The sequence below is a fragment of the Lactuca sativa genome, chromosome 5, assembly GCF_002870075.4.
Source record: "Lactuca sativa cultivar Salinas chromosome 5, Lsat_Salinas_v11, whole genome shotgun sequence".
Lineage (NCBI taxonomy): Eukaryota > Viridiplantae > Streptophyta > Magnoliopsida > Asterales > Asteraceae > Lactuca > Lactuca sativa.
The window spans coordinates 219711138-219725221 of record NC_056627.2 but is presented as its reverse complement, the minus strand read 5'-3'; the positions used below and the strand labels follow the sequence as shown (position 1 = coordinate 219725221).

The window sequence follows — 14084 nt, the reverse complement described above, 5'->3', positions numbered from 1 at the left end:
CCCAGATATGCTTGCTAGATATGTTATTGTATGGTATGTGGTATGATGAGGGAACTCACTAAGCTTCGTGCTTACAGTTTTCAGTTTTGTTTCAGGTACCTCTTCGTCGAAGGGGAAAGAGTCGACTCGGTAGCAGCGCATCACACATACACACCAGATTCTGCACTTTGAGGTTCATGGGATTGTACTCTGATTTTATTGTTATTTGATGATATGATTTTGAGACATGTTTATTATGATTTTATATCGACAATGTTTTTGGTAAACGATTTTATAAGTTACATAATTAAAAACAAAATTTTTTGCCTTAAAAATTGGGATGTTACAAACACATACACATTATATGTTATTGCTATAACATCTTATAAACATGATTTTTTTTTTTTTGAATTTTGGTAACTCAAGTCATTGCTATTTTTTATTAGATTTCCTATTACCCTCGCCGCCACCCCCAATTTTTTTAACAAATATCCCCCATATTCGACGACCCACAAGACTTTTTGACATCCCCAAACTTTATAAATAAGAGGGTAAATGTTTAACAAAAACGCTTGTATGTATTTTGCATTTATTTATTGGAAATTTAAGATGTATATTTTGTTAACATTGAAAAAGTAACTGTAACAAAAAAACGTACTTTTATTTATTTAAGTGTTAACTTTGACCCAAAATAAATGTTTTTCTAGAACATGATATCAATGGTGATTAATGGGATGAAAGGAGAGTAGAATTTTCTGCATATAAAAGGTAACTAATTCAATATCAACAAAAAAAATAATAATAAATACACCTTTTATGAAAGATATTGATCTCAGGATGAGTTGTATTAACATTTATCCAACCAAATATATACCTACAATACAATGATGGCAACACATCAAATATCCAACCAAATTAATACTGTAGGCCGTGTATCATCATGAGGCCCGGGGTGGTCACATGGTTTATCCCTGGTAGCAGCATAAGCTAGCCCAACAAGGGCAACTGCTAGAAAAAAAAAAAATCAATTTTTCAAACATCCAGATATAACCTTATACAGACAACACTTACCAGAAACTACCAGAAGAGAACGCTTCCAGACTGTTTCCGAGAATTGGGAATTCTCAAATGAGGCTGCTCAGCTGCACTCACAATTTTTCTGTATATATGATTACAGTCTCCAAACTTTGTACTTATGGGTATAGGCACCTCTATTCCCATACTCACCTACAAAGACAAATACAATGTCACTTTTTTTAACTTAATACAGACAGAAAGACAGGGAAAGATGTATATGTATACCCTACCCTTGTTGTATCTTGTATTGTGGTTGCAAAAGGTACGAGATCGCATTTAGCTGCAACAATGAGACAAGGGACCACATACCCTGTGGATTCTACTTGAACAAGCAACTCTGTTGCTTTTGCCGACGAAGTCGCGCTTGCACTGGTTAGAAAACAGCAAAATAAAAAGACAAAAATGTCCCTGATTTAAAAACAATAAAAATAAAAAAGGTTACCTGTCATAAACAAATACTGCTATGTCACAGGCTGCCAAAGCATCCTTATGTGTCAACAACTTTCGGGTCGCATCTTCGGGAATCTCTCGCAAAATCAAAGTTTTTCTCCTTCCCTGTAAATAATGAAAAAGAAATTACACTTTTGGTCCCTGACAATACATTTGCAATTGGTCCCAGAAAGTTCTCTTGCAATTTTGGTCATCATTTTTGGTTTTTAGTCCCCTTTCCAAGTAAACCAACTATTTTTGGTCCTTGCGTATAGCTTTTCTGCAATTATGGTCATTTTCCATGAATAGGGAACACAAACATTACAAAAAACTCAAATAAAGACCAATATTGCAATAAAAAAACATTTTGGGACCAAATTTCCAAAAAACATATATACTCAAGAGACCAAAAACATAGTTTACTCAAAGAAACATCAATCACACTTGAAGCACATATATTATTGAGTAAAACACATTTTTGGTCATTGGGTATAGCTGATTGTTGCAATTTTGGTCCAAAAAATAGTCGTTTTACTTTGAACAATGACTAGACTCCATCCAGAGATATTACAAAAACCCTGAATAAGGACCAAAATTGCAATAGAAAAGTTTTTGGGACCAAATTTGCATAAATCATATATACCCGGGACCAAAAAAGTAATATACGGTACTATGGATTACAAAAGCATATATCAGGATATAAAGAAATGTACTTACATCCGGGAAATCAACAATATTAACAGCATAGCGCTCCTCGATTGTTGGAGTATAATCTTGAGAAAACGGCCTATGTGTAAAAATAAAACATAATATCATGAAAAACCAATACAAAACAAATAGTAAAATTTTGTCTTATTTAGTCATAAGAGAAAAACCTTCCAACAAAGGCATGCATAAGTGAGGATTTCCCAGCCTCTTTAGCTCCAAAAACAAAGCACTGGAAGACATTTCTGTCTGACCGGTCAACTCTTCTTCTTTGTGTGACTTTGACTGCAGAAGTAGGATTTCCAGCATATCCCATGTCTTTCAGAATTTCAACAGTAAGTACAGGGTTGAGCAATGCCATTAGAGCCCACTGCAAAAAGATTCAGCAAACATTAATAAAGATCGCTGGATATATATATATATATATATATAATTTATTTAATTAAATGGTTATATACCTTTGATAAAAATCCTGTGACTGATAACTCTCCCAATACATTTACCTCTACAGATGGAGCTTCATCCAGAGACTGTAATGTAATATTTGCAATATCAGTTTAATTAGTGTAGACAAAGCTACTTTTGATGAACATTGCCTTTTTTTCTACAATTCACTTTCAAAATTAACATCTTATTAAACTTCAGGGACCATTAATATTAATCTGATAATAGTCTATATTAAGTATTAACTTCCCGTATTACTCTATTAGATCTACCACTTTTGTTGTTTGTCATTTGTATATGGAGACGATAAAGATTGGTTCACTGATTACAGAATGGTATTTTAGTCTATACTAAGCTGTTTGAACTCTCCAATATATGTGATTAAAACAAATACAATGATTGTTATTAGAATTTGTATACAAACAATGGAAATCAATGTAACATTCTCTTGACCAGTTAAGCATAAAAGTTGACATTTTGCAATTTAAAAAGTTACTTTATTCAATATATCTTTTGTATTTATGCGTTTCACTTTCAAAATTAATATCTTATTAAACTTTGGGGACCATTAATATTAATTTGATATTAGTCTATATTAGTTCATTGTTTAATTTGTAAATAGTTTTATTTCGTGCTGTTGTATTTTGTATTTTGTTAATAAAAACTTAATCTGTTTAGGTTTAACCATATTTGGACCATTTTGCCCCTGATATTTACTCATATCTGTTGGGTTATTTTCTCATACCCATGCAGCCTTATAATGGTTTTCATTGCTCAAAAGTATGATGCTATTAGATGGAATTAAAAGTGTGGGGGAGGTTTGCTTTATTTTAGATTTTTTATAAAAAAAATTCATTTCACATATGTCAATTGGACTACCTGTATTCAACTTGTATTCAGGTAACTCATTTCCAACAAAGTTAATTTTTTGAGTTTGTTTTAGGATCGTTACGAAATAACTTGAGTTTGTTTTAGGACTATTTTACAGTATTTGGACCATTTTGCCCTTGATATTTGCTCATCATCTTTTTACTTGTGTTTTGATATGGGTGATGAATTATCTATTTGACAGGAAAATGAGTGAAGATCATGTATAGGTAGAGGAGAGTGTGTAGTTGAAAGATAACAGTTAATATTGGGAAGTCACCAATGGATGATTTCCACTTTTATTAGTAAAAAAAATGTGAAAAATAAAAGTATGGCGTTATTATGGGATCAAACTTTCTAAGACCGATGCTATTATGTGATACAAATGAAAGTATGCTGCTATTAAGGGAAAAAAATGCAGATATTAATTTTTTTTAAATAAACCCGTGTAGTACACGGGTCTCACACCTAGTTGACATATACAAAAAAACACAGCAAAAGAGAAATAACAGAATAAACTACAAAAAATGGTCCCTGCACTTTTTTAATTTTAGCTTGTTTAGTCTAAATCCGAAACCTTTTTTTCAGATTTGGTCCTTATTTCAAGGTTTTGTGTCGACTTTGGTCCTTATTTCGAGTTTCATATGGATTTTGAATTTTTGATCCTTATTCCAAGAACCAAATTCGATATAAAACCTTAATATAAAAATTAAAAAAAAAAATTAAAATTAAAAAGACCATGACTGAACTAGAGTACCTTACTGGTTGGGTAGAAAAAAGATCTTCTAGCTCACGTGCATTAGAGGCCCCGTCCTAATTAAAAAACAAGCATACTATCAATTTATTCAAATATTTAAATATTACAAAAAAGATTCTAGAACATACACCACGAATGTCAAACAAGGAGAAAACTCTTCTAAGATGTTCCAGAGCTTCAGTTGTCAGCTCCACACTCTACAAAATATAAAAAATAACTGTATTATTTTATTGCTAGAATAAAAAATTTTGCATTTCAAAAATGTTTACCAAATATAAAATCACCTGATCAAGGGTTCTTTTAATAGGAGGGAGCAATCGATCACAGCAGAACTTGATTTCATTGTCATATTCATTCTTTTTTAAGATGGTCCATGTAATTTCTGGATGATGATGTTCAATAAGCTCCGCATGGTTTGTGAGAAAGCCTCTTAATGTAAGCTTATTATCAATGACAGCTCCTTCTGGCATGATCTTTTCTACACAACTTTTCACACACTGCACCTTTATATCTTCCATAGGTGTCCCAAAACATTTGGCCTGTTCAAAAAATAAAAAAGGATATAAATCGTTAAACAACCATAGAACATGCAGTAACATAAAATAAATAGACATAACCTGGAGGTCGTTAAACTCTTTGTCACTTAAACACCCATCTTTATCAGAATCAAAAAGAGTAAAGACTCCAATCAACGCCCTCAAACATCGAGGCTTTAAAGTTTTTGTTTCACGATCGTAAAGTGGTGGAGTGGGGAAAAGGACGGCTTTTTGTGCGTATAGAAAAATATCGGGTGTCTGAAAAAACAAAAACAATATAAACATTAGAAACTTTAAACACAGAGAAAAGAGAAAGTATCATGTTGAAACAAAAAAAAAAAAAACATGGGATCTTACTAGAGTACGCAGTTTGGCTGAACACTCCAAGTAATTTTCAAGCTGAGGATACCGTTGGAGAATGGGTAACATCAGCTTTGGCAAATGAATTGGTTGTTTTATATCTGACTTACAAAATGCCACGACGACAGGAGCTTTTACCTGTATGTAAATGTTTAAAGATGATATTAGAGATTGCCTAATCAAGATAACAAATCTATTTTTGAAAACAAAAAAAATTAAAAGCCAATTGCCTTCTCAAAACGTAGGGGTGTTTTTAAAACCCAATAGATAGTTGGTTACCCACTTTTGACATTAAAGCTTAAAGTTACCTGTAAGTCTTGGAGATACTTTAGCCAAAATGTGCACAATCGATGATCAAGATCAAGTGTAGCAAGTTGATCATACGAACACGTAACCACAATCGCATCAGCTGTCTTGAGCTCCTCAGCAAGTTCATCTCTATGCTGCAAACTGGAATAAGAAAAAAAAAAAACATACTTAATTATATCTTCTTGAAATTAAACAAGGGGGTGTTATTCAATAACCCAATACCTTGAAGACGTATCGATCACCGTTATAGGAACACAGTAAGGGAACATATCATCAGGTAACCGGATAGGGGCCAACACAGAAGGAACTTCGGGTAAAACCGGAGGATCATTTGCAGGAATAGCAGTGCTAATCAAGCTGGACTTACCGGTGCCATGGTCACCGGCAACAACAATCCGAAGGCCGATCATGGGGCCCGGCTTGGGTGCAGACATACCTCCACCCATTGACAGTGAAGATGAACAGGAAATTGGACTGCAATTAGATTACTATAATATAAGCAAATTATAGCACAAGCTATACCAAACTTTACAACTAAAGACAAAACCTAACTTGTTGTACCCAAAACAATTAAAAGCTCCAATAAAAGAGCTTCATGATTCTTTCAACTATAAAAAGGGTACAACATGATTAAACTCCATGTATAACCTAAAACATATCTAAAAAGCAAAAGTCTTCTCTTCTCTTGTCAACTTTCACTTATTCCCCTCAAAAACCCCATTCAAAATTTTCCTAAAAAGAATGGTCAAAGAAATTGCATTCCTGCATCAGTAAGAGCACAAAAACAAGCAAATGGACTATGTTATTACTGTGACCAACCATATGATAGGAATCACAAATGTCAGTTCCAGAAAACTCAAATCTTTACAGTAGAGATTATGGGTTTAGATGAAGATGATAGTGGTAAAAACGAAGATGATATTGATATGATTCTTTTGGGTGATCAAGAACCATGTATTTCTGTGAATGCTTTGTCAGGAATTCAAGGATATCAAACAATGAGAGTTGTGGGGTTTGTAGGTAGAAAGCCTATACATATTCTCATCGATTCTGGAAGTACTCACAACTTCTTGGATTTAAACTCAGATTAAAGACCAGGGTGCAAAGTTGAACAGATAGCAACCCAAAATGTAGGGGTAGCTGGGGAAAATCATCTTCATTATCAACACATTTGCAAAAAGTTTACTTGGATGATACAATCTAAGGAATTCATTACGGATACGTTGCTTATACCATTAGGTGGTCATGATATGGTTTTAGGGCTCGAATTATTAGGGCCTATACAATGGGATTTCAAGAAACTGATCATGAAATTTGAATGAGAAGGTGAAAGTATAGTTCTAAAAGGAGAGTCGCTTCATAAAATCAAGATATTACACGGAGAAGTTTCAGAAAAATTGGTGCAAAATGCAAGTCAATTGTGCCTGTTACAACTTCTAACAAAACAAGATGAAGAACACCGGAGATGCGGAAGTAATGAAGGAAGCGAAAAAAAAAATCAAATTTCTTCACCTTGTTTGTGAATCGTGATTTCAGAAAAAAATCGAAAAATATGTTGCTTACCTGCGCTACTGTGGAAGGCTGAGGAACACCGGCGGCAATGTTCGATGGCGTCGCCGGCCAGGAGTAAGGAGGCACCGAAAATTGCAGACGTGAGGAAGGAGGCGATAGTTGCTCTCTGTTCGCGTTTTTTTCTAAATGGACATAGGGGCAAATTAGGGCAGGGCTTATTTTGCTTGGGTCAGCAAGGGAAATAGGGTGGACCGAGTCAGAGCCTGGGTACCTGACTGAATACATCTGACTGGATTATGAGTCTACGAATGACCATTTTACCTTTTTATTTTATTTTTTTGTTTTATTTATTGTGAGATAATTTTTTTTTTGTTAAGTACCATTTACATTTATATTGTTATAAAATTCTAAAAAAAGAAAAAACAAAACATAAAGTACAATGTTATTTATTTGTTTAAAAAAGAACACAAAAAAACCAAAAAAGTACATTGCCATCTAATGTAGGTTTTAAAAAAAAAAAACTAACCAAAAAACTAAAGTACATTGCTATGTAGTGCATGTATGAAAAAAGAAAAAAAAAATACATTGCATCTTTAAGAGCATGTTTCACCAATTTCTTTGCAAAAAACTAAAATACATCTAAATTCCATTGTAAATTCTTTTTTTGTCATATTTCATACTTGCATCACAATTCCATCTTTAATAGTCTTTTTCACACCCTTCTCTTGCACCATCAGAACCTATTATGATAAAAAAAAAATGTTATGTGATAGATTTTATAATAATAAATATATGCAATTTATGATTTACATCAAAGTATAGCCAAGAGATATAAATAGGGCCACAAAACAATTCAGTACATTATATGAAAAGGTCCTAAAAGTTTGATCAACTTGGAAGCCTTATCTAGAATTATATGACACCAAAATGCGATGAATCTAGTGTTATTTTAAATTAAATGAAGCAATCGTGACTTCACGTTTCTTGATATTGAAACTTTTATAGGCAAAATAGGCAGATAATCATTCATTTTCATCAAATTCTTGTTTTGGCTCCATACTTGAATCTAGTTGAAGTTATCAATTTTCCTGATTTGGGATCACCAACCCCAAAACCCCAAGAGTTTCATCAATAACAAACGATAATATGAAAAATATCCAACTGAAAACGTAAAACAACTAACTAATAATCGAGCACAAAAAAACTCAGTCAAAACAAAAAAGCAGCAAAAAATGTTATTTACCTGAATCGAGAGGGGAAGGATCAAAGAAGAGAGAACGAGAAAGGGTATGAAGCTTGATCGGCGCTGGCGAGAGGCGGAGGCTGGCGGATCTGCTTGAGACGGTGGCTTCAGAGTGGTGGGAAGGAAGAACTGCGTCAAGAACCTTGTGTGGAAGAACAAAGGGAGAACAACAATAGATGAAGAGATGCGTTCTTTTTATTAGGGCATATCAGTCTTTTTTTGGGTCAGCTACTTTTAAAACATGGACTTGGTAAGTAGATGGGTCAGTAGATGCTGACCGAATCAGCCCATTTTCGTTTTTATCAAACAGACTGACCGGACCCGGTCAGCTCAATATCAAACAAGGCCTCACTAACATCAAGTCAGACACATTTGAAGTTCATCAAATTAAAAATATTAAATTTCCCTTCTTCATACTTTTTTTATGTTTTCTTCTATTTATTTTAAAGTTTTATTAAAAACCTCTCTCTCTCTCTCTCATTAATACCATATCATAAGAACCCATCTCATATAAATATTTGGGTTCATATTTAAGATACACACGTCTCTTTGTAACACCCCAATAATACAAAATCAATTGCCAATAAATCCAAAAATGCAAAAATTAGAACCATGATTTACCACATCTCTTTTTAAACTCAGAAAGCCAAATCAAAACCATGATTTACCAAGAACCTTATCAACACATCTTCTGGTTAGAAACGAAATTGGTCGCTTTCTCCATATATTTTCCCAACCTCCTCGCACTTTCTCTGATCGACAACAATCCATGTAGCTCTTTTTTCGCTTTGTGTTCCATCTCTTCCTAGAACCTTCTGAACTTCTCCATCGCGCTTTCCATGGCGGAATCGAGGTAATCTTCCGCCTCTTTCATCGAATCCTCACCCGTTACCACTTTTGTCCCGTGTTCAAGCTCCATCGCTGCCCATGATTTGTATGATTCGAGCTCAAATAGTTGATGGATTTATAAATAACAAAATTCATATTTTTGTTTGAAAACAAAAAAAAAAACCCTGAGTTCGCATACACCCTAAAGGATCTATGTTCTCACTATGATATGCAAACAACAATTTGAATTTAAGAACCCTAAAGTACATAGCTATTTTCAATTTAGGAGAGTGGATAATAAAAAACATACCTTTAGTTTGTTATTGTAAATAAACTAGAAATCATGTGTTTCTCTTTCTGCTCTTGCGACCGCAGCTCACATCTGATTCATCTGATCAGTAGTGTCCTGAGCCTGGTTACCAATATCTCGCGTACGCCTCACTATGACCGAAAGTGCTCGGTCGGTTGGTCCACCATTACTAAGATCATAGAACCTTCTCTCCATACCAAACAGGGGTCGTCCCTGCTGCCTGCTCCATCTCCAAATATCATGAGCCCCATGGAGGCGTAGGGCCATTGGGGCCAATCAGTGTGCGGGCACCCTCGCTGGATATGGTGGGTTGATGACCTCGGACTCTGCGTCCAAGTCACCGTCATCAGTGTCACGGGGCTCCTCTTCCTCGAAATCCACCACTGGCTCAGCAGGTCCATCTTCAATTTCCACTTCCTGTTCCTCCTCGAGGTCCTCCTCTGGGTCAAGCCAGCCTGCGTTCCCCTGATTGGGGAAGTAGGGGTCTCCTGGCAAATGGAATCCAGCCATGTCGACTGCACAAAATGTATAAATACCAGAGATAAATAACACACCAATTTTTAATTGTTTAAATTTGGTTCTCTAATCTCTTTGGATAATTAGGTGGTAAGTTTTTGATTCATTGACCATCATGATTACTCCCGAACACATGTTGGTCGTATTTTGAATAAACGTAGTTGATCAGGCTACATTTACCCCCAATACGACTACATAATTGTCCGGGTTTAACCGCGATGTTCAAATCCTCCAAAGACTTTTACTGTTTCTTATTATGTTATTACCCTAAAATTGCACACATAGGTATGAATTTTTATTTTGTTCAGAGTATTTTAGTCTCAATGTATTTATTTATAGTTGCATATCTTGTATGACTAGATATGTCAGTTCACTATAAACATTGCTCTGATACCAATTTGTCCCCCCCCCTGAACCAAAATAAATCGGCGAAAACGTTCGGGGGTTTGGGTGACTTCGTCTTGGAATATCATCACACTGAATATAAATGAAACATGACAAACACCATCATCATACATACCAAATACAACCATCAGTGTTTACATCAAGTATTGTATTATATATTACATGCCCAAATAGTTAATGTATGATGATACAAAATATGACAATTTCCACATGTTCCTGTCGATCTTTCTGCTTAACGATTCCCTGAGAATACAAGTTAATTTGAAAACGTCAACACATATAATGTTGGTGAGTTCATAAGCATGTTTGAGTAAAATGTTTTGTATTACTTTGTAAACACCAGAAATCCGATATTTTCTGAAAAACGGTTTGAAGTGTTTGTGTACGATCTTGTATTAATGCATGTGTGTTAATATTTGAAAATGTATAAAGTGAATGATCCCAGAAAATCTGATATTTGTTGTTGTAAGTAGAAGGCATTGTATAGTTGTATGTTTTTCCCAGACAATCTGATATTATCTGTTTATAAAACGTTGTGGTCTTAACACCCTAAGACTGAGTACAAGTGTATGTATGTTACCGTGTTACCAAACTGTAAATGTATTCCGTAAATTTTATAATGGAGTTAATTTCTCTGTGAGTTCGTTATAACCATACTTGATATGACTGATCTGCCTGTCATGACGTTTTTCAGGCGCCGACTTGTTTAAAGTAAGGTTTGTCGCCCTAGACTGACCTAGTCTAACTGTAGCGAACAGCTCAGGCGTGGGGTGTCAACCCCGTATAGATCTATACACTAACTCTCGCTCTCCCTCCAGGAGACTCTGGTTATAACTACATGACTTAAGGTTGTACGCTAGATAGGTACGGATGAATACGTGTCTCACAAGAAACTTAACTAAATTTACGCGAATATTGTATCACACTATTTAACATAGTAAATAATGTTTTTCCGAATATGTTGTATTTATACAAGGCCCAAAGTGTATGTATGAGTATGTACAAAGTCACAAGTATGTAAATGGACTACAAGGGCCCAAATAAACATGTAATGTAAGTTTCAGGTCCAATAGCATGAAAAAGGACAACTAAGGCCCACTAAACATGTATTGTATATATTCCAGGCCCAATAAGCATGCAAAAGGACAACTAAGTCTCACTAAGCATGTAATCTAGAAGATAATCCAGCAGATCCCCTTACGAAGGGACTAGGTAGGGTTAAGCACTTGCAGCATGCTAGGAGCATTTGGCTAAAGGACGATATGAGTTTACTTTGCCTAATGTCTGGCTTTGGTTTCACAATGAAATTAAAAGTAATAGTTATGTTGTTTAATTTTTTTCATATAGTCCTATGAAAGGAAAGGACATCATGGCTAATCTTGCATTAAGATGCCAAAAGGAAATGTGACTGCCTCAACAAAAGTGCACAAGGAGTACAAAAGACATGTTTGATAGTCAAGAAGGAAAGTCTAACCCGAAAGGTATGTTGTAAATTATTTTTATTTATTTATTTATTTTTTTAATCGTTTTTCCAGAGGATTAATTAGTTCGCTTTTATGTTAAACTTTTTCTAGTTGATTTTATTTAATTTTAGTTCGTTTAAATTTTTTCGTTTATGTTTATTTTATTATGGTTTAATTCTAAAAATAAAAAAACAAGTGGTGACAGGTGGTGTGTAGGTCTTCTCGGCAAAGTTTTTCAAGTGTAAATTTTCTATCAACTGATAGAAATATAAGGGGAAGAATGCACTGAAGTATCAATGGAGTTAAACGTTCAACTCCAGGAGACAAATTTAACGATGTGTCTGATGTTCAAATTATCTATGGACATTAGAGCTTATTTACCCCTAAAGCTCCTAACATTTTTATCTTTTTGTGTGTTCAAGGTTCTTTGATCTCAGGCACTGATTTGAAGTTAAACAAGATATAACATGGATGCTTGATTGTGTGATGTTTTTAGATAGTTTCAACTAGGTCTTGATGATGGTTTACCTAATGTGTCAATATACATCTAGTTCATGATTTGCAATTTCATTGCATCACTTTAATGGAATTGTCGAGAAATGTCATGATGGTCATACATTGTGTTTAAAAGTGTCTCTAGCTATTGGAAGAATTGAACCACAGGGGTCACACCTCCAAACCGGAACGGCGGAAACGTTCGGGGGCAAATGACTTCATATGGTAACGTAACAAATGAATACATAGTAAAGAAAGCAATACAACCATCATATATATATATATATATATATATATATATATATATATATATATATATATATATATATATATATATATATATATAATTGAAAGTTTACATTGTCAAAAGGTACATGTTCAAAATCAATTACAATATGATGTCAAAATATGAATTTAAACTAGCGCCGCAGCGTCCTTTCTTCAAAAGCGGTTTGTTACCTGTAATTACTGAATCCCTGGGACATACAAGTAGTTTTGAAAGAGTAGATCAGCATTTAAGCTGGTGAGTTTCATAAGTATTAAATGACAATGTTTGTATGAAATGAAATGTTTTGTTCTTGTTTGTTTGCTTCTAGAAAATCCTATATTTTCTACTAGTATAAAAGTAGCCTTCTCTCAAGACCAATGTTTGTTTCTAAAAATGTATGTAAGTATAAAATTTCCAATACTTCTGAAAAACCCCGTAAATCAATATGTTTTTAATACTCCATGTGAGTTTTATAACCATGCTATTGACTAGAAATGCCTATACACAACGTTCTTCAGGCGTTGGAATGTTCTGACGTTTGTTACCCCAAATGGTGGACTGTAGCTAACAGTCAGGGCGCGGGTTGTCAAGCCCGTATAGATCTATACACAAACACCATGCTCCCCCTCCAAGGGATTCTGGTATATAATACAGGACTTGAAATGCGTACTCGAACGTACGTGAAGTTAATGTCTCACAACATTTAGTATAAAACTGATTTACGTGTGAAAATGTTCATTAGTTCTGGTATGTGAAAGTAAACTTCTTGAAATAGTGTTTCTAGTATGTAAAAGTTCGTAATGTTCTCGTAAAACTATATCTATTATAGTTTTCTAAAAGTGTGTCTCGTTTGTATAGTAATCCCTAGTAAAAATGCTCACTTGTTATGAAAAGTTATAATTTATATAGTACCCGGATGAACATATATACATACAGTACAAGCAGAGTGTTTGATCTATACATATATAACCACATTTTTCATTTCCAAAAATATGATGTTATCGTGATATATTTTGCATACGAAAGTTTCCCTATAATAGTTATAAATCACATATGATTCCGTTGATAAAAAGTGTATAACGAAACTTTATATTTAACACACGATAATTATCGTATGTTTTACTTGTATTCCCCCCTTAAAAGCATATAAAAGTTATTTATAAAACATTTAAAAGTGTAGATTATAAGGGTATGAACTCACTTGAAAGATCGGAAAAAGCGTGATGAAAAACTGGGCAGAAATTCTTCTCGGGAAAGCGGATTTTCTCGGGATTCTCGGGAATCTCGGGAGCACAAACGACCTTCGGGACTTGAGCAAAGTGATCGGGGCTTCGGGTTAGCACGGGCACGGAAAACAAGGCAAAACGCAAGAAAAATGAGAGAAAATGAGCAAGTTTCCCCGGAACCCTTGCATCCCTTTTATAGGGGTTGAGTGGCCTCGGTACGCTGGGCGTACGAGGTTACACGGGGCGTACTCGTGCGTCATGCGTGACCGGGTCCTCGACTGCCTCGGCTTCGGATGGGACGGGGCATAGCCTCGCATAGGGGCGACGTGGACGAACCGGAGCCTAGTCCTTGAGT

At 34.7% G+C, this 14084-nt stretch overlaps 1 protein-coding gene across 6 annotated transcripts; it reads right to left on the bottom strand.

Annotated features, from left to right (window-relative positions):
* Positions 1-775: 775 nt before the first annotated feature.
* LOC111883691 (mitochondrial Rho GTPase 2) lies at positions 776-7191 on the bottom strand. 6 transcript variants are annotated; one of them, XM_023880012.3, is made up of 15 exons: positions 7027-7191; positions 5686-5937; positions 5463-5604; positions 5152-5292; positions 4876-5052; positions 4543-4797; positions 4387-4455; positions 4264-4314; positions 2649-2720; positions 2361-2560; positions 2203-2272; positions 1499-1611; positions 1287-1425; positions 1051-1206; positions 776-987 (listed from the first exon to the last, which is right to left on the bottom strand). In XM_023880012.3, exons 2-14 carry the CDS (start codon positions 5907-5909, stop codon positions 1057-1059), a joined length of 1803 nt encoding a protein of 600 aa, XP_023735780.1. In that variant the 5' UTR covers positions 5910-5937; positions 7027-7191; the 3' UTR covers positions 776-987; positions 1051-1056. The 6 variants fall into 6 exon arrangements, with proteins under 6 accessions (XP_023735780.1, XP_052627436.1, XP_023735779.1 ...); XM_052771476.1 differs by having other exon boundaries at positions 776-853; XM_023880011.3 differs by having other exon boundaries at positions 776-984; positions 7027-7190.
* Positions 7192-14084: the final 6893 nt, after the last annotated feature.

Bases quoted from the DNA above. Each gene is read 5' to 3' on its own strand.
- LOC111883691 (XM_023880012.3), bottom strand. From the start codon at position 5,909: ATGGGTGGAGGTATGTCTGCACCCAAGCCGGGCCCCATGATCGGCCTT. The intron at 5,053-5,151 runs GTAAGATCCCAT...TTGTTTTTTCAG, and splicing joins CAGCCAAACTGCGTACTCTA to ACACCCGATATTTTTCTATA. The intron at 1,207-1,286 runs GTAGGGTATACA...TTGTCTTTGTAG, and splicing joins CAATACAAGATACAACAAGG to GTGAGTATGGGAATAGAGGT.